The sequence below is a fragment of the Apus apus genome, chromosome 15, assembly GCF_020740795.1.
Source record: "Apus apus isolate bApuApu2 chromosome 15, bApuApu2.pri.cur, whole genome shotgun sequence".
Taxonomy (NCBI): domain Eukaryota; kingdom Metazoa; phylum Chordata; class Aves; order Apodiformes; family Apodidae; genus Apus; species Apus apus.
Genome location: NC_067296.1, coordinates 3,007,541 through 3,034,433, shown reverse-complemented (window position 1 = coordinate 3,034,433; position 26,893 = coordinate 3,007,541). Strand labels below are relative to the sequence as shown.

The 26,893-nt window shown below is 55.8% G+C and overlaps 2 protein-coding genes across 3 annotated transcripts in view; one reads left to right on the top strand and one right to left on the bottom strand.

Moving 5' to 3' along the window:
* The window catches only part of ACSS2 (acyl-CoA synthetase short chain family member 2), a 30,390-nt gene extending 20,354 nt beyond the window's left edge, over positions 1 to 10,036 (top strand). Inside the window, exons 8-19 of one of the 2 annotated variants that reach the window (XM_051633330.1) lie at positions 749 to 787; positions 2,327 to 2,464; positions 2,697 to 2,867; positions 3,739 to 3,872; positions 4,400 to 4,532; positions 4,981 to 5,037; positions 5,349 to 5,429; positions 6,151 to 6,259; positions 6,407 to 6,475; positions 7,093 to 7,269; positions 8,058 to 8,132; positions 8,303 to 10,036. In XM_051633330.1, coding sequence (XP_051489290.1) covers positions 749 to 787; positions 2,327 to 2,464; positions 2,697 to 2,867; positions 3,739 to 3,872; positions 4,400 to 4,532; positions 4,981 to 5,037; positions 5,349 to 5,429; positions 6,151 to 6,259; positions 6,407 to 6,475; positions 7,093 to 7,269; positions 8,058 to 8,132; positions 8,303 to 8,430 — 1,311 coding nt within the window. In that variant the 3' untranslated portion in view covers positions 8,431 to 10,036. The remainder of the gene's footprint in view (positions 1 to 748; positions 788 to 2,326; positions 2,465 to 2,696; positions 2,868 to 3,738; positions 3,873 to 4,399; positions 4,533 to 4,980; positions 5,038 to 5,348; positions 5,430 to 6,150; positions 6,260 to 6,406; positions 6,476 to 7,092; positions 7,270 to 8,057; positions 8,133 to 8,302) is intronic. The other variant, XM_051633331.1, reaches the window with a different exon arrangement.
* Positions 10,037 to 10,827: 791 nt separating this feature from the next.
* Positions 10,828 to 21,972, bottom strand: GSS (glutathione synthetase). The gene is made up of 13 exons (XM_051633332.1): positions 21,951 to 21,972; positions 21,123 to 21,253; positions 19,791 to 19,936; positions 18,727 to 18,802; positions 18,044 to 18,183; positions 17,784 to 17,900; positions 16,804 to 16,884; positions 15,633 to 15,710; positions 14,287 to 14,353; positions 13,452 to 13,646; positions 13,186 to 13,267; positions 12,671 to 12,860; positions 10,828 to 11,971 (listed from the first exon to the last, which is right to left on the bottom strand). The coding sequence occupies exons 2-13, from the start codon at positions 21,249 to 21,251 to the stop codon at positions 11,848 to 11,850; spliced, it is 1,425 nt and encodes a 474-aa protein (XP_051489292.1). The 5' UTR covers positions 21,252 to 21,253; positions 21,951 to 21,972; the 3' UTR covers positions 10,828 to 11,847.
* Positions 21,973 to 26,893: the final 4,921 nt, after the last annotated feature.

Here is a 26,893-nt window from a genome sequence, read left to right as displayed (position 1 = left end):
TTTGCATTGGGTTATCCCCAGGCTGCTGCTTCCTCAGAAATGGGTTGTGTTTTGGGGAGAGCGTTTTAGCTTTGGGTTCTGCTTTCAGCAGAGTCTGTGCATGCACATCCCTGGAACAAGAAGTCCAGCAGCTTCTGTATCTTTGAGTTAGTTTTGCTCCTTCAGCTGTGTTAATTTCACTGGGGTGTTGCTTGGTGTTTGCCAGCTTGGCTGTGTTACACTGGCCTCCTCTGCCCCTTCTTTTGCAAGGGCTGCAAACAGGGTGGGAAAACTGGAGCAGACCAGCCTCCCTGTGCGAGGTTTCCCTGGTCGGGCAGTTGCAGGGAAACTCGTCCCTGCACTAGTTGGTTTTGGTGAGGTTATTGTGCAGAATGCCCTAGTGGAAGGGAGGCAGGACCTTTTGGCTCTTGCTGCTCTCCTTGTTCAGACACTATGAAGGATGGCTTTCCCATGGGAGCACATTCTTCCCATGCCGTTGTGGGGCAGTCTGTGTGCTGGCACTGTGCTGCTGTACCCAGCTGGGAACCCACGGGCAGGGGGTGGCCTCTGCCACCTGCCAGGGAAGGCGATGGAAACAGGCAGGCTCAGAGAGCATCTCCTGGCCTGGCCCTGGATCCAAGCACTCTCCAGCCTGCTGGGACCATTTCCCAGCATCCAGGTCTGTGGGCTTCCAGCTCCCCTGCCTGCAAAGCCCCGTGTGGATCCTCTGCTTCTGGACTTTCACACCCTCTTTGTGGATTTTTAACAGGAAAAAAAGACTGAGAGCTCAGAGAGACTCCATCCCAAGGTATTTACACACAGCACTACCTTCCTTCTCGTGGCACCTCCCCTCTGCTTCCCCCTCCGGAGCTCTGGAGCTCCACCTTCCTAACGCTGACTCTGCACGGCCACACGTGCCTCCCTAACCCGGCTACCAGAGCTGCACGTTAGCCATGGAAACCACTCGCTGCTTGGCCAGAGCTCCCCATGGTTCCGGGGGAGTGCTGTGTGCCAGCTGAGCTGCTGGAAACAAATCTGCATCCATAAAAGCCCAGAGTGCACGTCACTGTGCTGACAGGGGAGCTGCAGAGCCACAGGATGCCCTGTCAGTGTTCGGGTGATGGTTCATCTCTCTGCCTTCTAAAAGGTGCTTCCCTTCGTGGCCAGGCTGGCAGGGTCCATCCATGGGCACATCCATGATGTGCCATGGGCAGCAAACCTGAAGCTTCATACCCAGCATGTGAACTCTGCCTGCCCCATCCAAGGACCAGCTGAGCAGGCAGGCAGAGGCAGGCCTGGCCTCAGGGGCTGTGTGCTGTGCTGTGGGTCTGACCTCCTCCGTGGAGGAGTGGAGGTTGGGTGCTAAAATGGAGGGATCCTTGAAGGAGGGATGCAAGGAAGCCACTGTTGGACGGGATGGTAGGAGCCTGCCTGGGGCTTGTTTGACCTGGTGCTTTGCTGAGAGCTTGCTGGTGGGACAGACTTGTGGAAACTGCTTCCCCAGGTAAAGCCAGGAGCCCTGGGGATCTGTGAGAGCTTTCCAAGTAGGCTTGGATATGCTGAGCTGTCAAGCAGCTGGTGTCCCCTGCACCACGTGTGCAGGAGCTCATACCAGGCCCTGGGGTCCCGCTGCCTCCAAATGCCATGTGAACATCTTTACAGCTGCAGAGGGTCACCGTGTGACCCTGTGGCTGCTCTCTGTGCCCCCCAGCTGAGGGAGCCGTGGGCTGTAGCTCTGCAAGGAGGAGATGTGCTCCAGCTGGGAGCTGGAAGGCTCTGGGTCAGCCTGCCTGCCCTGGCACAGATGTGTGCGGCCAGCGCGGGTGGTTCTGCCTCGGAGCCGTCACTTCTCATCAGGGTATTTACCTTAAAATCCAAATAACACGTTATTTTCAGGTCTGCCTGGGGCCGTGCTGCTGTAGGTGTCCCTGGAGGGTGTGTGGGCCTGGTGGCTGTGCCAAGTGAGGCTGGTGCTTGGCTGTTCCAGGGCAGCCCAGGAGGAGCCTGTTTGCTGAGGGAGCGCAGAGCAGCTGCTGCGGGCCCTCTCCTGGCTGCTGCTGAGAGTGGCTTCTCACTGCCCCTGGTGGTTTGGGCGATCTGCTTCAGGTCTTGCAGCCAAACCACGTTTAAAGGATTTTCTCGTGGCTGTTGGCTGGGAAAAGGAGCCTCTGGAGAAGGAGCTGCAGCTCTGGTGCATGGTTTGCAGCAAACAGCTCTGGGGCAGCAGCTGTGCTGTTGAACATCTGCCTCGATGGTGCATGAGGGTGGGTGAGGTTGGGGCAGCACCCCTCGTCCCTCCCTCTCTTGCTTTTGGGTGGGCCTGTTTCTAATCTTCTGCTTTTCCCAGATCCCCTGGAACCCAGCCATGGACCTGTGGTGGCACGAGGTGATGAGCAGTGCCAGCACGGAGTGCGAGCCCGAGTGGTGTGACTCGGAGGACGAACTCTTCATCCTCTACACAAGCGGCTCAACTGGGAAACCCAAGGTATGTTTCCCAGCTCCAACTGCAGCACCCCCTCAGCTGAGGGGACTGGTGAGGGGCACGTTGGGAGGCCCCAGTAACAAGAGAAGCCAAAGAGGTCTTGGGAAAAGAGCTGTGCTGGTCATTCCTCCTCAGCTGCTGTTGGAGCTCAGTGGGCCAGCGATGCTCAGCTTGGCCTGGCAGGATGAGGGCCCTGATGGGAGCTTGTCCTGACATCTCTGCCTTGTCCTCCTAGGGTGTCCTGCATACAGTGGGTGGATACATGCTTTATGCTGCCACCTCGTTTAAATACGTGTTTGATTACCAACCTGAGGATGTCTACTGGTGCACAGCTGATGTTGGATGGATAACGGGCCATTCCTACCTCACTTATGGACCCTTGGCAAACGGGGCAACCAGTGTGCTGGTAAGTGCTGGATGGCAGCTGGTTGCTTTTACTCCAAAGAAGTGGAGATTGTGGTGCTGAGCTGCATCCCTGCACTGCTCTGTGAGGAACGTGCCTCTCCCTTGTGTGCAGTGCCATGGGCTCTGTCAGGGAGGGTGATGGTCTCCAAGGAGAGCCTGGGTGAGCACTCAGTGGCAGGTGGTGGGACTAGTTTGTGTGTGGCTTTTGGTTGGTTAATTTTTCAAATCCTACCTTGTTTTCTTCTTTTAAAAGTACAAGCTTTGTGTAGCAGGGGAGCCAGGGCTGCTGCAGGGTAAAGCAAAAGCTGGATCAGGAGCAGGGAGTGATGTTTTCACTGCTGGTGCTGATTTGACAACCTGCCTTTAACTCCTGTTCCTGTGTCTCCCTTGGCAGTGTATGGCTGGATCTTGTACACAGACCAGGGAGCCAGAGGCCTGTGCCCAAGACTTTCTGGGCAAATGCAAGCAGGAAAATCACTGTCATGCTGGGGATGTTTTTGGGGGGTTTTTGGTACTTTTGAGTTGTGGTTCTGTCACTGTGTTGGGACCTCTTGCCCTTTACCATGTGGGCAGGATCTTTTGGGCTGGTAGGGCTGTGTCACTGTGGTAGCCCCCAAGTGCCCCTCCTGCTAGAGTGCTTTGGGGACATTTGTTCTGACACCTGGAGTGGGGTGATGCCAAATCCATCCCAAGGAAGCCATAAGAAGGATTCCTGAACTGAGCTGGTTTCACTGTGTGAAACTGGCATTCCTATAAGGACATGCTAAGGTCCAACTGCTCTTCCCTTTTGCTCTCTGCTCCTCCTGCTTGGGAAAGGGCTGTAGGTCAGGAGCAGTGAGGAATGGCTGTGTCACTGCCCTGTCTCCTCTCAGTTTGAAGGTGTCCCCACCTACCCAGATGTTGGGCGAATGTGGAGCATCATTGACAAGTACAAGGTGACCAAGTTCTACACAGCACCCACAGCCATCCGGCTGCTGATGAAGCATGGGGATGAGCCTGTCAAAAAGTGAGTGCCTGTCCCCAGTGGCGTGGGAATCCCTGGCTTTGGCACAGCCAGAGGCTCCTGATAGGGAACCAGGGACCCCAGCTTCCCCTCTAAGCAGCAGCTTCTGTTTTCTGGAGAGACCAAGATCTTCTGCCTTCTACGCAGGCTGTTTCTGCACTCCTGACACTCACTTCATGATGGCTTTTCTAAGCACGTCCTCCACTTTCACCATATGCTGCAGCTAATCTCAGAGGCTGCAGGTTCTCCTGCTCCTGACCCAAAGCTCAGAGTTGTGTTGGGCAAAGAGCCCCTCTACATGCTACTCCTTGGCCCAGGGAAGGAATAGAACCAAGTGGGAGGCACCAGAATCACAGAGGTCTCCTTTCTTCCCCCATGAAAGAGGGCTGAGAAGGGCCTGAACCATGCCTGGAAGCCCCAGGGACACTTTGGGTAGCTCAGGGGCTCCTGCAGGCTGTGCTGTGCAGCAGGCCCACAGTTGCTGCTCTTGGTGGCCTTCTGAGCCTCTGCCAGCCCCCTCCTCTCTGCAGGCACAGCAGGAAGTCTCTGAAGGTGCTGGGGACTGTTGGTGAGCCCATCAACCCTGAGGCCTGGCTGTGGTACTACCGTGTGGTGGGAGAAGAGAGGTGCCCCATTGTGGACACATTCTGGCAGACAGAGACAGTGAGTCCTTTCCTGGGTGGCCCTGGGACCTCTCCCTTGTGCTCCCTGCTGGGTCTGTGCAGCTTTGCTGTAGTGTTTCTTTGCTTCTATTTGGACTAGTTGTTTTGCTTGCCCAGGTGACTCTGGTGTGGCCTGCAAGTGTTGGTTCCCCTTGTCTTTGCTGGACCTCAAAAAGGCTCCAATGGGAGACTTTCCTCTCCAAAAGGTCCCTGCCAAGGTCTGCCCTGGACCCTGTTCTCCCCCCCTTTCTCTCCCCCAGCAGTTCCAAAACTTCACGCCCAAACCTTGGCTTCCTGTCCCCTGCCATATCCTTCCCAAGGCCCCATCTTCTCAACTGCCCCAAGCAGCTGGTGTCTGACTGGGACATGATGTGACCAGAGCTGATGCAGACAGCTGTGGGACAGGTTGGCATGACCCAAACTCATGTTTTTCTTGCCTCTTTCTGCAGGGTGGCCACATGCTGACACCCCTCCCTGCTGCCACCCCCATGAAGCCAGGTTCTGCTGTGAGTACTCCTGTTTTCCTCAGGGGCAGGGAGGGCTCCCGGGGCCGCAGCAGCAGCAGCCAGCCCTGTCTGTACCATGGCCTGGTGGTCACCAGCCTGCCAGGGTGGTCGTGGGATGCTGGTGCATGCAGGGAGATGGCCACCACCCCAAATCCCAGGCCTGGCCCCATCCATACAGCTGTGCTCACAGGCCCCGTGTGCCACAGCCTCTCCAAAGCTGCCCTTCCTCTGCCTCCTGCTCCCTCTGGTTGATGGGGTTTTAAGTTGTGGGCTCACCTCTATGTCTCCTTGCTCTCTGGTCCCCATGGCAGACGTTCCCCTTCTTCGGAGTGGTCCCTGCCATCTTGAACGAGTCAGGGGAAGAGCTGGAAGGAGAAGCAGAAGGCTACCTGGTAAAGAAGGGCTCATCTTCCCCACCCTCCCTTTGGGCTTTCCTGGGAGCTCTGGGACCTTCCCAGTAGCATTCACATGTCTCTGCTTAGTCTGGGTCCTCACAAGGGACCCCCCTTGGGTGCTGGAAACTCCCTTCACTGCTGTAACTCGCTGGGAACTTAATGCTGTAAACAAAGTGTTCAGGCTTTTGACAAGGGCTTGTAGTGAGAGGACAAGGGGGAATGGCTTAAAACGGGAAGAGGGGAGATTGAGATTAAACATAGAGAGGGAATTCTTCACTATGGGGGTGGTGAGAGCCTGGCCCAGGTTGCCCAGGGAAGCTGTGGCTGCCCCATCCCTGGCAGTGTTGAAGGGCAGGTTGGATGGGGCTTGGAGCAACCTGGGCTGGTGGGAGGTGTCCCTGCCCATGCAGGGGGTTGGGACTAGAGGATCTTTAAGGTCCTTCCAACCCAAACTAGCCTGGGATTGTATGATTCTATGAAGTGCACACACAGGCAAGGCAGGAGGACAGGAAACAACTTCCCAGCCAAGCTCCTTGCCCCCTGCCAAGCCTGGAGAGACTTCCCCAGTAGATCAACACTGGGCAGCAAGTGTCTTGAGTGTCAGCACTTGGGGCTGCCCCTTCAGCACCTCTGTCACTGTGTGCAAAGACTGTGCATCCCTGTCCTGTGGTCACTGCTTTGCTCTTGTGACTCAGGTCTGCCTTTTGTCCCCCATCAGGTGTTTAAGCAGCCCTGGCCAGGAATAATGCGCACGCTGTATGGAAACCACCAGCACTTTGAAACCACCTACTTCAAGAAGTTCCCTGGGTACTATGTGACAGGAGATGGTAAGGCTGTCTGGGGACTGGGTGGGTGGCTGCAGAGGCATGGGGCCAGCCCTTGAAACCTGGCTGTGCCCTGCCCTCAGAATCCCTTACCTGTCTCTCCAAGGGCTGGCTCTGCTTCCTCACACTCTCATTCCTGGTTATTTTTAGGTTGCAGGAGAGATAAAGATGGTTATTACTGGATCACAGGGCGAATTGATGACATGTTGAATGTTTCTGGTAAGAAGGAGTTTTGTCTGTTTTGTCTTCTGTGGGGAGCAGTGTGCTTTCTGACACTAGTTAAGGGTGACACCTTGCTTTATGGGGGACACTTCTGTATCTGACACGACCCTAAACAGCCACCTTGCTTTATGGGGGTTGGCTCTGTATCCATGACCCTGCCCAGTGAGATGTGCAGCATTGTCTCATCTCCCAGTGGGTTAACCTGGAGCTAGGCAGGGCTGGTTCCTGGTTTCTGTAGACCCAGCCTCTTCCTCCCCTGCACCATCCAGCTGACCACGATGGCAGGTCTCCTCTTAGCAAATCCAGCTTCTCCTCAGCCTGTGCTTTGTTTAATCCCCTGGCTGCGAACAGATCAGTTCAGGAAGCCTGAAGGTGGGAGGGAGAGCAGCCAGGGGAGGTGTCCTCACTCTGCAGGTGAGCAGACCCCTGGCAGCCCTCGGGGCAGCCCAGCCCTTGCCCTGCTGGAACGAGTTTCTCTCTCCAACTCTTGGCTTTTCTCAAGACAATAAAATCGGTGCCCTCAAACCTATAGTTTAGGGCCTTTTACACCTGCCACCCCTCCCTCCCAGCTGCAGGACCCCGGGCAGGTCTGCAAAGCCCCTCCTTCCTTGCAGGCCACTTGCTGAGCACGGCAGAGGTGGAGTCAGCCCTGCTGGAGCACAGCGCCATCTCGGAGGCCGCCGTGGTCAGCCACCCACACCCCCTGAAGGGCGAGTGCCTCTACTGCTTCGTGACCTTGAGGGATGGCCACGAGTTCACCAAGAACCTGATGGATGAGCTGAAAAAACAAGGTAGCAACAGGCAGATAATGGGGAGGTTGCGTGGCAGGGAGAGGGAGGGCAGTGCTGGGAGGTGATGGAAAGGTTGAGGGCTTGGGTGCTTGAATGAAGGTGCATGTAGTCTGGGGAGTGTGTGGACAACAAGGTGCCCTCTCTGATTTGAAAGCATGGCTGGCCAGGACTAAAGTGAGTTCTTCTGGCTTTTATTTGCTCATGTTGATGCCTCCTCTACCTCTCGGGAGCAGGTAGCTGTGTGAAGGACTGGGGTACCTGGCAGGCTTTTGTTTGCTCTCCTGTGTGGACTCAGCTCTCACAGCTCTCTCTGGCACATCTTGACTTGCTGTGAGGATCCTTTGGTTGCTTTGGGGTTGTGCTTTGGGTGTTTGTGCTCTGGTCTCTGGGGAGCTCTTAAATTGCCACAACAGGTTGTAGCACTTAATACAGTAAATGGACCCATGGCAGTTTCTTCTCTGTAGGAACCCAAAGCAAATCAGTCCATGCTTTATCAAAATGGCGAAAGTGGTTGGTGTAGCCATTACAGAGGTCTCTTGAAGATGGAGAAAATGAAAAAAAGGAGTCCTTTTGCCTTTGGGAGGGTGTGCTCCTAGCCCCTTTGGGGGTCTCACTGCCCCCTCCCACAGCCCAGAGGCTCAGGTCCAGCAGCCCCCAGCGTTGCCCTGCCAGGTTCCCCAGGAGCTGGGCTCTGCTTGTCTTAACTTGGTCATCCTGCCTGAGAAGGACACGTGGTATCTCCTAGTACCCACAATGAAAATACCTTTTTCTTTTCTTACCTTTTGCAGTCAGAGAAAAAATCGGGCCGATAGCAACACCCGATTACATCCAGTGCGCCCCCAGCCTGCCCAAAACCCGCTCAGGTGAGTGACAGTGCTGGGAGGACTGAGGGGTTCCTGCCCTGAATTCCTGTCCAGGGCCACTCAGATTTAGGGGGGAGGAACCTCAGGGCAGGCAGGAATGCCACAGGTCTGGGCACTCCCCACTCCTGCTGAGGATGCTGAAGAGATCCCGACTCCTGCTGTCATTACAGGAAAGATCACCAGGCGGATATTAAGGAAGATTGCCAAAAATGACCAAGATCTGGGGGACATCTCCACCTTGGCAAACCCAGGCATCATAAAACATCTTTTCAACAACAGATGTGACACTAAGCAGTAGCAGTGTGACCTGGCCCTGCTGAGCAGAACTGTAGCAGGGGCATCCTGAGGAGCAGGTCCCTTGAACAAGCCCTGGGAAGGAGACCTTCACCTCTGGAACGGAATGTACCAACGTCAGGAACGAGGGGAAGGCTGGTCCTGGAGAGGCCACGTCCCACCTGCCTTGGAGGAGTGTGCATCATGTTCCAAATGGGTATCGTGCAGAGGGACTCCTCCTCCCTTTTCAGCACCTCGTTCTTGATTTTTAATTTTATTGGGGGGGGGGGGGGGATGTGTTAATTAACTTTATGTAATTGAAGGGCCCTAGCGCAGTGGGAAGGAACTTTGGGGGGTGGGGGGGAAGTGGGGCTGGAGTTGCTCAATGCAGGCAGGGAAGGGAGGTGCATCTGCCACTGCCCACACACCAGCTAAGCTTCCTTGTCTCCTTGGAGTGCTGCAAGCTGCAGAACTTAAAAGCACCCTCACATCTGGAGTTGTGTCTCACACCCCTTGTCTGAGCCTAGGAGAGCTCTGAAGGGGAGCAGGGCAGGGCTCAAGGGAGCTCTGTGCTTTAACCAGGGTTTGCAGAGCAATTTGGTACCAAGATCTGCTGCTTCCTAACTGCACAGTGCCAGCTGGCACCTTCCCAATCCAGGGTCTTTTGCTGGCCATGGACACGTTAGGGAGCCACGGGTGGTCTTGGAGGACAAGCCTTGGTCTGACATGTTTCTATAGAGCCCCACAGCTCTGTGGCTGCACAGCTGGATGCTGCTGGTGAGGCCTGGGATAGGGGTGGGTGCTGTGGATACCAAAGGCTGGGAAAACTGGGAAAACAAAGCCCCTTGGAGGCACCTTTACCCCTGCAGGCAACCAGGAGCTGCATTATGGCACACCAGAACCTGTGCCCCAGCAGAGGCCAAGGCAGGCAGGGCTGTGTTAGTCCAGTTGATGTTTTCTCATCGGGGGGGAAAAAACAAACAGTAGGAGATGCTTAAAGTTCACTTTTGCTTACATCAGCCATGGCTTTTTGATGGGGGAGAGGAAAACACCCCAAAGCTCCTAGCCCAAGAGCCTGAACATCACATGGGTACTGCCAAAGCCAATCTTCCAAGGAATGACACCTACCCCCAGCTGGGACAGTGACCTCTTGTGTGATGTCTGTATGAAAACTGCATGTGAACCCTGATTTTTTGCACTTAAACCAAAGGTGAAACGGGCTTTAAAACTTGCTACAACAGCTTTTTTTTTGGGGGGGGGCAAGTGCCAACGTGTACAGGCTTTGCCTACACCCTGAGCTGATCTTTGGTTGGGAAGGATGAGGCAGCTGCCTCCAGGGCTGGGTGCTCAGGGCAAGTCTTGCTTGGTGCTCCAAGGGGCTGTTGTCCAAGTCCCCACTCTCAGTTCTTACCTGCTGCTCTCACCAGCACAGCACATGTCTGTGGGCTCTGACTTCCATGGGTGCCAGTGTCCCATGCACCCCCACACACCTCTGTACCACTGGATTGTGCCACCCCCTTGGCAGGGATCCCCACCTCATCTCTCCCCGTTACTCTTCATCCGCTCTGTAGTTTTGGCTGGCAACAGCTGGAATTTTATGCAAAATGGAATAAAATTCAAGGAAATGGAAAGGGGGGGGTTGTAGGTGCTTGTCTGCTGTGGGGTCTGGGGGAGAGGGGGGTGTGTGCAGACATTGCTGCTGGACCTGCTGTGCCAGGAGCAGGGTGGGTGTTTGGGGAGGGGCAGGTGCCTGCCACTGTGATCCTTCCCAATGGCCTGGGAGTCACTGGCTGTGACACAGTCTGAGCTGCCACCCTGCCCTGGGGCAGGGGCAGAAGCTGTGACTCCAGGGACAGAGCCTGTGCCTCATTTTCTCCCTGCTCTCCAGCCAACCACCACTGGGACTCATGGGAAGTGTCACAGACCCCACCACAAACAGTAAAGCTGTTGCAAGCTGCTGTGCCACCACACCAGGCCTGGTCCTCACCCACACACAGCAATGGATCCCACCAGCCCCTGCCTCTCCACTCTGGTCCCCAGTGTCACCTTCAGCTCAGGTCTCACCAGCACCTGCCTCCAGCTACAGTACTCTCCTGCTCCTCTCAGCCACTTGCTGCTCCAGCAAAAGTGCAGCCACAGCTCCAGGCTGAGGGTGCTTTCCTCCTGGAGACCATCTTACCTGACACCCCTCTCCCCAGCAGCTCTCCAGGCACTGGTTGTGCTGGGTTATGTGGTGGAGCCAAGTGCCAGGACACATCCCCAGGACAGAGCTGTGCTGCAACCAGAAAAGAAGCTGCTGGGTTGGCTTTAGCAGCCTCCTCTAAAGGCAGGAGAGGCCCTGCACAGGCTGTGCCTGGCCAGGCAGGAGGCAAACTGCTCCCCATCGTGTCTAGTCTTGGAGAAGACTGGCCCAAGAACATGGTTCAGATTGCACATACCTTTTAATCTCTGGCTGGGGGTAAAGCCCCCCCAAACCACCACCCAGCATCAGTCACACACAGGAGCTGCTGGGTGCCTGGTGCAGGGAGAGGCACTGGCACAAGGCAGGGAGTCAGGGGGTGTCAGAACACCAGCTGTGACACAGGGCTCCAGGTCACCTCACACTGGGATCTGCCACCATTGCTAAGGGACACGTAAGCCAACCCGTGGGGAGCCACTGGCTCTGGCTGCAGGAGGCAGAGAGAGCAGATGCAGCCAGGGCACCCCAGATGCATTCTGCACTGCTGCCTGCCCTGGGCAGCACTGAGGCACGACTGGGGATGAGTACCCACTCCCAACAAAGCAGAGGTTGGGCAGAAAAAGAGCAAGCAGGAGGCCCCTGGGTCAATTACACCAGGTCAGCTTTCCCTTGTGCAGGATCCTTGGGCACAGGGAAACACAGAAATGGGGGCAGTGGCACCTGAGCAAGGGCTAGAGGGGCCATGGGCCTGTAGGGCAAGGCTCCCCTCTTCAGCCTGGAAAGCACTGAGGCACTGGGCTGCAAATCCCAGAGGTGAAGGCTGCTACTGGCACATCCACCTTTCTCCTCCCCTTCCCCAGGCTTTGGGCATCTGTCTCCAGAAATAATACAGCATCAAGGAGCACAAAACAGAGAACAGTGCCTGGTGTGGGACACTCACCCATCAGCTTTGCTGTACAGGTCCCTGCCCACAGGCTTGACCCCAGGGGAACACCCTGACCAACACCACAGCCCTGGAAGGTCACAGCTGGCACGTCCATGGGGAAGGGCCCCCTGAGCAGGCAGAGCAAAGAAGTCCCTTCTTCCCACAGGAGGAATTGCAGAGGAGAAGCTGCTGCCCTAAGGGAGTAGTTGTGTCCACACAGTCCCTCCTCACAGCCCCCAGCACATCAGCCTTGGCAAGATCACACTAAGGAGAAGAGGCTGTGGCAGCTCAGCTCTTCGGGCAGCAGAACGAGGTGGGTGGCACAGGACATCACCTCCTCACACCAGGTATGGAGTGTCCAGCACGGCCACCCCAGCTGCCACCCCCCCATCGGCGTGCTTGGTGGCCTTGGTCCGCAGCAGGTGGCCAGCAGCCCTGTTCATCACCAGCTCCTGGCCCTGTCTGCAAAGGAAAGGGCAACTGAGCACCTGCAGAGCACCTGGGGCCACTTGAGTCATGCTCCTGCCACAGCACAGGGCAGGGGAGCAGCAGGAAAGGCCCCAGGGCTGAAGCAGGGATCCCTGCAGAGCTGTGCCTGCCAGCACCACTGCCCTTTCCCAGCTGGGCCATCTTGGTCTGGCTGCTCTGCACAGCCAGTGCCAGGTTCTGAAGGCTGCCACAGGACTTCTGTTTCTGAAACTATGAGCAGGACAGTCCATGGCTTAATTTATAAGCCATGGAAACGTTTCTATGGGCCTGGGAGGGTTTTAAACCAAAGCAGTAGCTGTTTAGGGTTGAACACGACTGCATTAAGCCTTCAGATGTTTATCAAGATCACCAAGGGTGTCAGAAAAGCATGTGGCTGCATCCAGAACCCAAGAAGTGCTCTCAGAAATCAGGGATGAGACACACCAGTTCCACGTGGCTGTTACATCAGTAACTGCCAGCACCAGCTCTGAGGTTTTTCAACAACTCATTTGGCAGCAGGTTGGCTCAGCACTGAGGGACTGCTGACAGGGGCAGTCTGTCCCCTGTCCCTCCCACCTCCCTAGAGACATCTGCCCTGCTGCTGTGCTCAGACAGAGCCACAGGGAGAACACTCCCAGCCCAAGTGCTGGCTGAAGCAGGTAAACACCCCATGGTACAAGCACGTTTTCTCACCTGACATAGACACCAAAAATCCCAAGCTCTGAGATGCACTCGGACACTTGCAGGGGACTGTGAGCCCTCAGCAAGTAATTCATGGATGGCTGTGGTTTGATCTTGTCCATCAAGATGTAGGAGGTTCTCTCAGGGCTGTCTCTGATCTTCTCCAGGACTTGTCTCAGCTCTTCACCATAGAGGTTGTTCCCTGACAATAAGAACCAGCAAGTCAAGCACCTCCCAGCACAGCAGAAGCCACTGGCCCCAGCACAGCAGCCCCAGCTGCCCAAACAGCCCCAGGCCTCCCCTGCCCACCCACCTGCTGCCTGGGCTGCCCACACCCCCACCCTGGGATGCTCCTCCAGGAGCAGCAACACCTCAATGCCAGGACCAGTCCCCATGGCTGCAAGTAGTTACCAGACCCCCACCTTTTATCCCTCAGCACAGGACCAGGAGTCATCCCAGAGCTACTGCCTCTCCTGGACACAGCACAAAGGCAACAAACCCCCCCTGGGCCCCAGAGCAGCTCCTACCTCCCCCTTCTCGCTGGGGCTTCAGCACGAAGCGGTCGGGGTCAGCAATGGCTGCAGCAGCCATCTTGTCACCCTCTTCTCCCTGGCAGGAAAGGGTGGACACAGCAAAGCATCAGGGAGGAGCAGGGGCTCCTCGACAGATAGCAGGATCAACAGGGTCCTCCAGGGACCATGACAGGGCCCCCTCATCTTCTTAACCAAACAGAACCCCCTACACACACAGGCCAAGCGCAGCCCTGCACGCTGGCTCCTCCTGCCCCACTCACCATGTCCAGAGAGTAGAGTCCAGCAAACGTTGCCCTGATTCGAGCCACAGCCTCAGCCTGGCCAGGCAGCAACCTCTCCAGTGTCCCTGGCCTGCTCAGCTCCTGCTGGACCTTCTTGGTGCCTGCCAGCTGAGTAGCAATATCAGGGCACTTCACTGCCCTCGATCTCTCCAGCAACAAACGTGCCTCCCAGTTCTGAGAGAGAAACAGAGCAACCATCCTGTCAGCAAAAACACCCCAGCGTTTTCTCCACTCCTTGCTGCTCAGTTATGGACATATGATCTGCCTCGTCCCTCCCTGACTGGCAGGGACAGGGGTGGGAATAGCACCCCCGAGACAAGCAGACATGCAAACATGGATTCCCACCACCTCAGGAAACAGCACAGCCAGGTTAGTCCATTGTCTTTCTCTGCAGCCACCACAGCTTGTCCAGTGCTGCCACCTCCAGCCAACACCGAGATCTGCTCTGTATTATTTTCACTTGCAGCCCAACAGTCCTAGTAGAGGACAGAGTGTGTGACCTGTAGATCAAGTCTAAACCCTTCAAGCAGGTGCCAGGACCTATATTAACCCCTACTGCACTGAAGCAATTCAGTGCTGCGGCCAGACCACCACATGGGTGGGTTTTGGAGAAGAAAACCACTCATTTTTCCCACTGCAGGAATGCCAGGGACACTCGTGTGCACTGCAGAGTCACAGCTTCCCAAGGCTATCAGCAAGGCTGGATAGGGCTGACCCTGCCCAGGACAGCACAGATACCCCTGGCATGATGGGGCATTTCGAACTCCCTGGGCAAGGCCACAGGGTGGGCAGGTTCTGGGAGCAGAGCACTGACCTGCTGGTCGTAGTTCTTTGGCACGTAGCCCTCTCTGTAGTACACCACTGCCACCTCCTGGCCCTCCCTGCAACAGAAACCAGCACCATTCACAGTCCCTGCCTGCCTCTGCCCAAACCCCCCAGCACCAAGGGGGCTGCAACAGGGTCAGGCAGGCGCTGCAGGGCAGCATTTGCCCCTGCTCCTTGCCCTTCCAGGATGTTCTGCTCCACTCTGGCTCTGCCAGAGAAAGCTGGGCACTGTGAGCCTTGGTTCCACTAAGCCCCAGCTGCTTGCCCTGCCCTGGGACACAGGGAGCTGAGACCTGGCCTCTGCCCTGACTAACCAGTCTCAATAATTCAGGCACTCAGCCCAGCAGGGAGGTAAGAACCTACTTTTTTTAATGGTTTTTGCCATTCAGAGCCAGGCCTGGGAGATTCATCGAGCTGGGAAGGAACAGCTTCCTTCTCCAGTGGGAATTCAAGGCAGGACATCACCTCAACAACCTGCCCAGGCACCAAAACATCCTGTCAGGGCAGGGGTCTCAGCCTACCTGTAGCACCACAGCCTGTGTGGGCAGGCAAGGCAGCACAAACTGCTGGCAGGCAGGCAGGGTGGCTGCACAGGCAACCATCAGTCAGAGCAGTTTGCTCTGGAGGAAGTACAGGGGACACACTTGCCCCTTAACTGTCTGGCAATGACAAATTTATTTGTTAATTATACACAGCAGAGGCACCAAAGGTCAAACCATGGAAAAATGAGCCTAACTACAGAAAAGGCATTGACATGGAAACATGTCTTTCTTTAGGCTTCTACAGCTCCAAGCACATTACCCTGGATATAGGACAAACGTCACACTTTGGACCAACTGCCAGCACTTGGGAGTCTGTGACCCACATGTTCTGGCCTCCACTGGGAGCAGGCAAGACCCTGAATGCACTCAAACCCAGCAGATACCCTAAGGACATGGAACACTTCCTCCTCTAGCACCAGTAACTCAGCCCAGCTCCCACTGGCAGAGCATCACGTGAACAGTGAGCAGGAAATGTCCTTGTGGAAGCCTCTGAAAGAGTCAGGACTTTGCACAACACATGTCTGTGGAGCAAGCACAGATCCCACCCCACAGAGGGCTGTGGCCTGAAGGAGGGAAATTGTGTTTCCAGCTGTGTGTGTGTGTTGTGTGCGTGATCTCAAGACTGAAAACAAAACCATTCTGTGTCCAAGGGGAAGCAGCAGCATCCTGAAGCAGGGAGAGGAACTGTCTGCTCAGAAAGTCACCACTGACACTCAAAACATGTCACCACCCTTGGTTGAAAATTCCCACTGACAGGAGAGGGGCAGGAAGGCACACCTTGGCTCATACTCACATATACAGCCTCCTGGCATCATCCAGAGACCCCTTTTCAAACACATCCCTGAACCGCTTCCTGATGACCCGGATATTCCTGGGAAGAGAAGAGTGGGAGAGTCAGCAGGCTGGGCAGAGTCACTGGAGCCAGAAATCACAGGTGGAACTGGTGGCTCCAGCAGGAGGATCCGTAGGGTCCTTCACAAATAACCTCAGGGTTTGTTCCACAGAGCCAGGGGAATCCTACAGGCCAAACCAGTCCCTCTCTTTAGCACCCATCCTGTGTTTCTACCCAAACACTGTAGGAAGCAGAACGAGCCCAAACAACCCTGGATTTCTCCCTGCTCACCTTTCACTTCCTAAAGTGTTTCTAAGAGAAGTCATCATTTTTGCTTTTGTTATCCCTGCTCAACAGATTCACCCCTGGATGGCCTCAAAGCCAAGAGCTGCAGACAGGAGTGGCTTCCTGTGTTTGAGCTCCCCCAGGCCCTTCAGCCTTCCCTCCACACAGCGGCACTGTGACCTTGCTGAGCTGCAGGCACCACCACACACCTCCTGCTGCTCCAGCCCCGGGCCCTCACCCCACCACAACACCTCCTTCTCCCCAGCCCTTTACCCAGCCTTGTCCAGATCCTTCACAAAGAGTAGGCAGCTTCATTATTTAAGCTTTTCTGAAATACCCTCTGTCCAATCCCAAGCCAGGGAGCAGGCAGGACCCTCATAAACACCACTCTGCTCCTTATTGTCTCACCTGAGACTTGGCCAACAGGAAAGCTACCACTGGTCCAGCTCTGAGGACTTTGAGAGGCTTTGGGAGTTGGCAAGAAGATGAAGGTGGGTGCTGAGGCCAGGCAGGAGGCCACTGAAGGGGGCCATGTACCAGACTCAAAAGATAAGCCCACAATAAGGTCTGCTTTGTTACATACCAAGACATGTCCTCTCACAGTCCCAGAAACTATCAATTGTTTTGGCTTTGTCCTTGATTAGGTGACAAAGTAAAATGCAAACAGATTCTGAACACTTCCATCTTTCCCTGGCCTGCTCCTGTGCTCCCACAGCCACACTGTGCCTGCTGGAGAGCCTGGAGACACCCCACAAGCTGCCCTGGGGGGGATACCATGATCTGGCAGCAGTTTGCTCCGACTCCCTTTTCCAAGACTGTTCCCAGCCCAGGGAAATTCAACTTTTACCTGTTCCAAAGCTCATTTTCTACACATCGCTGATCAAAAATGTTCCTCTGGACTTCCTCCACCAGAAACATCACCACAGCACTGGAAAAAGATACCAAGGACATCATCAAACCCAGGAACACTCCACATGCACCCATGATCATAAACTTCTGATCTCTGTGACTCAGCCTTCCTGCACTGCTCTTGCTCATTTTCTCCACTGTTTCTAAGGGTCACAGAATCCCAGAATGGTGGGGGTTGGAAGGGGCCTCTGGAGATCATCCAGTCCAACCCCCCTGCTGGAGCAGAATCCCCTAGAGCAGATCCCACAAGAACACATCCACACCCGGAATGTCTCCAGGGATGGAGACTCCACAACCTCCTTGGGCAGCCTGTCCCAGGGCTCTGTTACCAGGAGAGTAAAGAAGCATTTTCTGATATTTAGGTTAAACCTTCTGTGGACCAGTTTGTGCCCATTGCCCCCTGTCCTGTCACTGGGCACGAGTGAGAAGAGTCTGGCCCATCCTCCTGACACCCCCTGGAGATATTGACTAGCACTGATCAGACTCCCCCTCAGCCTCCTCCTCTCCAGCTGAGCAGCCCCAGCTCTCCCAGCCTTTCCTCACTCCAGTCCCCTCAGCACCTCAGTGCCCTGTGCTGGACTCTCTCCAGTAGCTCCTTGTCCCTCTTTAACTAGTTACCATACAACCCTGTGTAATTACTAAGTGTGGGGCATAAGCACAAGGGCAGGAGGAGAAGCAAGGCTCTGGGCAGGGTTGTTGAGCCCCACAACTCCTCCAGGGTCCCTCTGCACCCCTCTGCCTTTGTGCCCCAGCAGCTTTGCATGCCAAGAGAACCTCATGGCTCCTCCCAGGGTGCCACAGGCTTTTGGAGAGCAGCTTGCCTAGCAAAGAGGCACCTTCCAGAAAGCACCAACTTCAAAAGCAAGCACGTGCATCCCCAGGGGAGATGAGACACCCCAGGACCTCCACTCTCCTTACCCTGGAGCACCATAGAGCTCCCAGGCCTTGGCAATACCCCAGGCCAGCCCTCGGGAGGGGTTGTTTGTCAGCAGCCGCGATGCCTCCTCAGGCTTCCCCAGCACCTTCAACACCCTCCTGTGGGACCAAAAAAAAAAAAAAGGGCTGGAAATGCCACGACAGCTTCTGACCAGACCTAGGGAGCAGGAGCTTGGGGAGCACACAAAGGGAGCACAGCAGGCTGTGTGTGGCAGCTGCTGCAGAGCCTGGTGGGCCCTTACCCATGGACAGCAGCAGTGCGGGAGGTGAGGCCTCCAAAGCTGGCAGCAATGGTGTTGATCTCTATCTGCTTCAGGGCTGGGGTCCCATCCACCCCACAGTCAAACATGTAATCAGAGCGGTTTATGCCTAAAAACACAGACTGAAAAGAGAGGGGAAGTGAAGGGGGTTCTCCTCTTGCCTGCAACTGCAAATCAATCTGATCACCCAGCCTCAAAAATCCTCCCGGGGCAGATCCAGTCACCTCCCTCTTGAGAAAGGCCTTTGCAAGGAGCCCGTGGGTGCTTTGGCCCTTGCTTGGGGCCCACAGCCCTGCTCAGTGCTGCAGAGGGGCAAACAACACTCCTGAGAGGAAAGGAGCTGCTGCAGGGACACCCCGTGGGGAGCAGGTCCCAACACAAGCACACCTTGAGCTCTCCTGGGGCTCCCCAAGGACAAACCAGCTGAAATCCTCAAGGATTTAAGTCCTCAAGTCAGTCAAGGCCAGTTTCCAGCAGCACTAACCAAAGGGCATGACTGCCCAAGAGGGCAAAGTCCTGAGCTCACAGGCTGTAACCAAGACATGGGAGTGACCAGCCTGACTGCAGGACAGCCCAGAGCAGGAAGCTGCCTGGCAGGGAACAGGCAATCCCACCACCAGCAGAAGGGGCTGCCAACAGCCAGGGAGGGTCTCCTGCTGAGCTACCTGAGCCAAGCCTTCCTCCAGAACCTGCGTGTGGATTCTGAAGAGTCGAGCTGTGAAGTCATCTACTTTGATGGTGCTAGAGAGGAAAAAAGCAAGAACAGATCAGCCTGCTTAAATCACCACAGAAAGAAAATTAATTTTCCAGAAAAAAAAAAAACCAAGCCCAAAACACCACCTTACCAGGGACATTCTCCAACACAAATGGCAGGGCTGTGAACAGAGCAAGTCCTACAGCCCTGCTAAACATCTCTCTCTTCAGCACAAACCCAGTGTGCTCAGCACAGCCACTCCAGAGAGCAGCACTGTGCAGAGGGGACTGTCATCTGCAGGGCAGAGCCAAGGGACAAGCAAAAAAGCAAAGACATGCAGCAGAATTCTGCAGATGCAGGAAAGAAAATCAGAAGTGTCCCCGTGCCTACACACATGGTTCATAGGAGAAGCTTCATCACAACCCCCACCCTGCTGGGCTCCAAATCCTACCCACTGTGGTGCCAAGTGCTTCAGTGGCCCTGGTAGAGCTTCTGGTCTGGCTTCTCCTCAGGATCCCAAATCCCTGAGACACTGCCCAGGAGGCAGCACAGAGCACACAAGCCCCAGGGGCTGTGTTCCTCAGCCACAGGTATAAACGTGCCCCCACAGGCTCTGGTTGCAGCCAGCTTTGGAACAAGCATTCAAAGAGCTCTGAGGGGTGAGGCTTTAGCAAAACAATGCTGGAAAACAGTCTCCTTTGTTCTGCCCAGATGCCAGAGCCACCAGCACCTGCACAGACAGGCAGCAGGTCGGGAAAAGGGCTTGAACTGACAAGCTTGAAACACTGGCAATATGGGAGACAACTGCAGGGAGTCAACTCTTGGCCAGATGTCCCATCTTCTGAGGCCCAAGGAGACCACAAAACACAGACTGAAATTCATCTTAGGACAAATAATGTAGCAAAGGATATGATTTCTGAAGAGGACAGGAGATGATTTCTGCAGAGGACAGGACAGAGGCAGGAATGCCTAACAAAGTGATAAAGGCTTTGCATGTAAAATATTTTGTTAAAATGCAACATGCAAGAAAGTTACCTGGCCAGAGTTTGCTCCAGGAATTCTTTATTTTGACTGATGGCATCCACGAGCAGGTTGAAGTCCTGCTGAACAGCATATGCTTGCTCAAACAAGGCCCTTGGTACTGCAGATGGGAGCAGCGTGAAGGGGGCATAATTCACCACCTGCAAACGAGGACACGGAGCAGTTAGGCCCACACAGTTTGAGTGGGGCTAAAGAGGTGCTGCCTCTGCTTGTCTTGAGGCTGAAGCCAACCCCCAACCCTCCTCAGTGCACCCTGGGCAGACCCACGGATGGATCTCAGTCTTGATTTCTGAGGGCTTTGCTTTACGAGCCCTGTGCAGGCAGAAGCAGCTGCTCTGGGTGCTCCCCTCTGAAGGGTGCTCTGTTTCTGCCTTAACTGGAGAGCCTTCTCTTCAGAACACCCCAGTTTCAAAAAGGAAAAGATAAGGAAAAGATGAGTTTGTCAGTCCAGGTTTTTGACAGTCACCCCCACCCAGTCCCAGGGGGTGACTTCAGACCCCCAGCTCAGGCACAGGGCGACCCTCAAAGCCCAAATATTACACCAGAGAGAAGTTCCCAAGTCACCTTGATTTTTACAGGAGACAAGGGGCACTGGCAGTGTGTTTGGCCTCCCCACCCAGGCTCCTTCTTCCTCTCACCCTTCAAGGTTCCCTCACAGCCCTGACCTGACCACAGGGTTGACATGAAGGAGCAGCCCCCCCCCCCGCCATGGAGACCTCCCTCCTTGTACCTCTGCTCCTCGGGGACCCAACCCTGACAGTGTCCCTGCCTTCTCCCACAGGGATACTTCTTCCTGAGACCCCTCACTGCATCCCCCTCCAACAGGCTGAGCCCCCCCCATCAGCACCCCCATCCCAGCCAGCTGCCAGAGACTCTCCAGAGGAAATCCCACCCTTCAGCCACCCCCCATCCCCTCGTCCCAGCTATGGGGCAAAGGCTGACATGCAGCTGGGAGCCCACCAAAACCAGAGCCCCCCCCTCTGAGAGAAGCTCCCCTGGCTGAAAGAGTGAGAGGCTGGGAGAGAGATGAACCCCCACACACCACAGGGGTCCCAGCAGCTTCCCAAAGGCTGCCAGATCTATCCCCCTCCTTGGGAAAGGGGAAGTGTGTGGGAAGTCTCTCGAGGAGATGCACTCCCCAGCAGGGTGGGGGGTGGGTTAGAGCCCCCAGGTGGGTCGTGCTCCAGCCCGGGGGCTCCTTGCAGGGCCGGGCAGGTTGCTCCAGGGCTTGGGAAGGGCAGGGATGGGGCCGGATCCCCCTCGTGCTCCCCTGGCTTTGCTGCCTCAGACGCGGGGCCCATGGCGCCCCGTGAGCCCGGCACTCACATCCGAGGCGTTGGGCTGGCCCTCGGTCCGCATCAGCACCCCCTCCAGCAGCGCCGCGTCCACCGCCACCGCCGCCGCCTCCCGCACCGCCGGCTGGTCCCGCAGCACGTCCTCCCAGAGCGCTGCCATGGCTGCGGAGCGGAGCAGTCACCCCCGCACCCGCCTCACCCCCTGCACCCTCACCCCCCGCACCTTCCTCACCCTCCTCACTCCCCGCACCCTCCTCACTCTCACCCTCCGCATCCTCACCCTCCTCCCCCGCACCCCCCTCACCCTCCTCAACCCCCGCACCCTCACCCTCCTCACTCACCCCCCCCCGCACACTTACCCTCCTTACCCCCACCCCCCCCCCGCCCTGCACTCCCCTCACTCCCCGCACCCTCCTCACTCCTCACCCCCCGCACCCTCACCCTCCTCACCCCCCGCACCCTCACTCTCCTCAACCCCCGCACCCTCCTCACCCCCACCCCCCCCCCGCCCTGCACTCCCCTCACTCCCCGCACCCTCCTCACTCTCACCCCCCCCCGCACCCTCCTCACCCCCACCCCGCACTCCCCTCACCCCCCGCACCCTCACCACCCCGCGGCGCAGCCCGGGACAAGGCACCATCCCCGCTGCCCAGCCCCGGCACCGCTGCGCTGGGTCCCCGTGCGGGATGGAGACCCCGCACACCCCCAGCCCGGCCCGCAGCCTGACCCCCGAGCCCAAACCCGCCTCAGCAGCCGGTCCCGCGGGCTGGCACGGCCCGTGCGGGGCCCTGACAGGGAACGAGGCTCCGCAGGGCCCCGGCACCGCTCACCGAACCGAACCGGCCCCGCAGCCCCTCACCTGCCCCGCGCGGCGCCCGCACGGCCCGGCCCGGCCCCGCCCACCCACACGGGATTGGACGGAGCTGCCCCCTCGCCCCGCCCCCCGCGCTGATCGGCAGCACCGCCGACCTATCGGCGCTGGAAGGGGCGGGGACACGGGGAGGCGGGAGGAGCTGATCGCTGGGGGGGGTCACGTGTCGCGGCGGAGCGGGGCGCGTCAGGCGGCGCGGTGACGTCACGCGGCGATGGCGGGAGGGCGGAGGGGAGGGGGGTGGGGGGGTCTGTGGGGAGAGAGCTGAGGGGTCTGTGGGGTGTTAGTGCTGAGGGGATAGAGCTGAGGGGTCTGTGGGGACAGCTGAGGGGTCTGGGGACAGAGCTGAGGGGTCTGTGGGGACAGAGCTGAGGGGTCTGTGGGGACAGAGCTGAGGGGTCTGTGGGGATAGAGCTGAGGGGTCTGTGGGGATAGAGCTGAGGGGTCTGAGGGGTGTTAGTGCTGAGGGGATAGAGCTGAGGGGTTTGTGGGGATAGAGCTGAGGGGTCTGAGGGGATAGAGCTGAGGGGTCTGTGAGGGGATAGAGCGGAGGGGTCTGTGAGGTGTTAGAGCTGAGGGCAGGGGGAGTGCAGAGACCCCCGGGTCATCCAGCCAGAGCAGCCGCGTTTTGCATTCAGCATGGACATGGAGCTGCTGGAGGGGGTCCAGGGGAGGCCACAATATGATCCAAGGGCTGGAGCAGCTCTGGAGGCTGAGGGAGTTGGGGTGTTCAGCCTGGAGAAGAGAAGGCTCCAGGGAGACCTGAGAGCAGCTTCCAGTGCCTGAAGGGGCTCCAGGAAAGCTGGGGAGGGGCTTTCACCAGAGAAGGCAGTGACAGGACAAGGGGTCACAATTTTAAACTGAAAGAGCAGAGATTTAGGTCAGACATCAGGAAGAAATTCTGCAGTGTGAGGGTGGTGAGAGCCTGGCCCAGGCTGCCCAGGGAAGCTGTGGCTGCCCCATCCCTGGCAGTGTTGAAGGGCAGGTTGGATGGGGCTGGGGCAGCCTGGGCTGGTGGGAGGTGTCCCTGTCCATGCAGACCTGCCTTTGGAAAGCAAAGAAGCCAAACTGATCCAACACTGGCAACATCTTCATGTTTTCCATTTCTTCAGCATCTTCATTGCCTGCATCCCTCTGCTGTGCTGCTCTGACAGGACCAGGAGAAGGGGCGGGCTGGGGGTACCTCGGTGCAGCCCCCACTGAGTGTCCCCTGCTTGTTCCCAGAGAGCCTGCTGAGTGCCCCCAGGGGACATCCCTGGCCATGTGCCATGGGGACTCAGCTCTCCTGAGTGCTGGGTGGTCTCTGGGATGCCCTGGGCACAGCAAGCTGATCTTTTCCTCCCACTTGAGCTGGGTATTTATGCTCACTTGGTCTGGGCTCAGCAGGGGATAGGGTTGCTCTCTGCTCCCGTGTCGGGTGATCTGAGGCTGGGGGCTGTTCCTCTGCCTCTCCAGCCTGTGCCTCTGGGAAATCTCAGATTTCAGAGCAGTTTTGTATCCTTGCAGGACGTTCATTTCCCAGGAACAGGGCTGGGAATGATAGTGTGACAAACCAAGAGGGTTCCTTCTGCAGGGATGTGTCTGTATTAGGAACAGATAAAATTGATGTGTAAATAAATCCAAAAACCAAACCAGATCCTTCCTACTCTTTGATTTAAATATACCAAGGAACAGTCAGTCCTAACTCTCTCTGCCCTTACAATAAGTGTCATCAAATGGAACAACCAGTTTGCCAGTGAAGTACCATCAATGCAACAGCATAACAAGAAAAAAATGACTGTCATCACAAGGCAGTTAATTTCTGTACCTACTGGAGTAATGTAATTACTTCAGCATTTTCACAGCACGTTTATGATATAACTGTGAGGCTCCAAAGGAAGCAGTGGGGCTGGACCTGCCTTACAAACACCTGAAATCACTGGTGCTTGTGCGTAGCCAACAGAACAACAACTGAACACCTCAGATTTGCATCTTTATTTGGACTTAAGTTTTCACTGCTCCGTGTTTGATGCTCAGGTCCTGCAAGCACAAAAGCAGGACATGATGACTTATTGCGTTGACTTGGCCAAGCCAAGGGACAGCCAGCTCTTTATCCTATTCCCAGCACCAGGAGTTGTCCAGGTCAGCACAAGCCTCTTAGCTCTGCTTTTAGATATTGAGCTGTGAAATAAGCTCAGTGATTATAGTTCTGTGCTGCACCCATCTTGTCTCTTCTCTGGATGTGGGAGTCCTGCTCTTCCTGTCGTTGCTTTGATCTGTAACTGTGGATTCACACCTGAATTAACACAGATCTAGGCTGTAAATTTCTGGACTGGTAGATCCAATCTTGTCACACAGGAAAAGTGCCCTGCACCGGGAGCCTGCTTGGACCCTCCCATGGGGCAAGGGCTGTTGGTCTGCGTGGTGAGACGTGGAAGTGAGGAGCAAAGTCCAAGAGTTTAAACAATGATGCAGAAGGACAGAGTTTACTCAAACTGAAGCATTTAGCATTTCCTCTCTCAATCCTCAGTCAGGGCAGCATCCTGAGTCCCCCCTCTGAGACAGTCTGAGAAAGGGCATAAAAAAATTGAATTTCTAAGCAAAACATTGTAAAAGATGATCCAGATTCATGGCAGGTAAGTTGGAAAAAGGTGCTGCCCTGAGCTCGGGAGCTCCCAGAACAAATGCACCCTGCTCTGACTGGGAAAACTTTTTGATAGAGAGCTCTGCCTTGCCTTTTCTTTCCCTTTTCCAAATTCAGTCTGAAAAATTAGAGCTTTTCCAAGTAATCCAGCAGCCCAGCAAGGATTTGTACATGGACCCAGCCCATCATCTCTGCTACAGCCTCAGAGAGCTGCAGCTCAGAGGAGGTTCAATGATAAAAAAATATGGCAGTCATGGTAAGTATTTGGCATGTTACAGGCAACAAAAGATGAACAACAGCAACTGGGACGTTATCTTTGTTTGCTAAAAATAGAGCCCCACGAAGTTTAAAGAAAAGCACTTTATGCTTGTAAACCTTTCCTCTAGCTGTGAAAGAGCCTTCCAAGATGGGCTTTGTGGCTCTGGGGTGGCGCATCCCCTTTCAAAGGCTCAGACAATTGAAACTCAATACATCAGCCATGATGGGGGGTGTGTGGGGGGGAAATAAATAGTTCAGACAAGCCCCTGCTCTTCTAACTCATCCGAGCCTGATGCATGAACAGGAGCTTTAGGGCAAGTACATCCCGCCACATCCCGTGCCCAGTTATGCCTGCAGCACAGCCCTGGTCCCCTGGCCACCCCTGGTACTGGGGGCACTGGCAGAACCACCAGAAAATGAGCAGGTTTGTGTGCCCACGCTGCTGCTGAGCTATGCATGGGCATTTGATCCCTGGCATCTGCCAGGCAGGTGGCAGAGCTGGGTGCCTGGCTGCCCCTCTGCACCCTCAGAGAATCTCCCATCAGCCGCACGCGGGCACGCTCGCCTTCCCCGGTACCCGGTAACGGAGGCAAGTCATTTAAACCCCACCATTCTCCTTTGCTTTTCCAGCTGCAGAGGAACCAACTTAGCCAAGTCTGAAGTTTTGGCTGACTCTGTTGCATCTCAGGATCTTTGTGCATTAGTGCAGAAGCTCCTTTTTGCAATGGAGTAGCACCAGAGCCATTGACGTGACCCTGCGAGCGGAGGGGATGATGTGATGTTTGGCACCAGCCAAATAAAGGCAGAACAATGGGGCTATTTTTGTGGAGGAGAGTTCAGAGAGCTCTGCAGGAAGCCAAACCTCAAGCTGGCCCATCATGCACAAAAAAACCACCCCCAAGACAGAGCTCTTGTACCCCAGCTTCTCTGTCATATAAATACCAGCTTCTGCCAGGGCATGAAAGAAATCTATTGTCTCTAAGGCCACATTTCGATGCAAAATGCTCTGGTAAGGCCAGCAATCTTAAACCCCCCACACGTGTGCCTATTGTTTGAAGTGCAGAACAATTGAAGGGTGCTCTCATGGGCTAAAGATAGAAAGGCAGCTGGTGCTGTCCTTCTCCCTGTAACTGAGAATAAAACAATGCCCAAGTATTGTCTGCATTGCTGGAGCGATGACATTGGACTCTCTGCCAAGAGAGCATCTAAAAGATCAATGAAAACCCGGGTTATTTATAAACGGGTAGTGTCATTTCTTCCCCAAAGTGATTTCACTTCCTTAGCTTTTCCACCAGGCTTTTCTGCTCCATGAAGTGGCCGTGGAGTGAGGTATAAATAGTCCCGAGCTCGGCTGAGAAAGAGGCAGAGGGACCAGCTGCTGGAAAATGAAGCTGCTGTGGCTGGACCTGAGTTTGGCTGCACCTTCACTTCCCTGAGCTGTGCCCAAGCTTCTGCAGCATCCAGATGGGGACCAGCCATGGTGCTGACCCCCTTCTGCCATGGGGGAGCAGGTCTCTCCAGGGCCAGAGTCCCACCAACACCAGGACTTTGTTTCTGGGGAAGGTTTTGGGGAGGTAGGCAGTAGCACAGGCTGCATGTGTGTGTCCTGCTGTGGGTGTTCAGGGTAAGCCTTGAGCCCAAACACTGTGGGACAGAGCCTTGCTTAGGGACAGGGGACATCTTGTAGGGGAAAGCTGCTGTCTGCAAGGTGGCGTCTCACCAGGGTGTATCCAGACTAGAGACTGGAAACCTGGAGTTTGGAGAAAGAAAAGCCCGTCGTGTCTGATGGGCCATAGTGAGGTGAGAAGGTCTCCTGTGGTGATATGAGAACATGAATGAATGTTGCTCCCTCCAAGTTGACAGCCAGTCTTGAGAAAGTCCCAAGCCTACCAGATCCCATGAAGAACTCCCATGTCTGCTGCCACTCCATCTTGAAATATTGTCCCTTGTCATGAGAGAAGGATCTCGTGTCTGAGCAGTGTCTGAGCCCACAGTTCCTAGAAGTTCCTAGAAGTTCCTACAAGTTCCTAGAAGGCTAGGTTGATGGGCC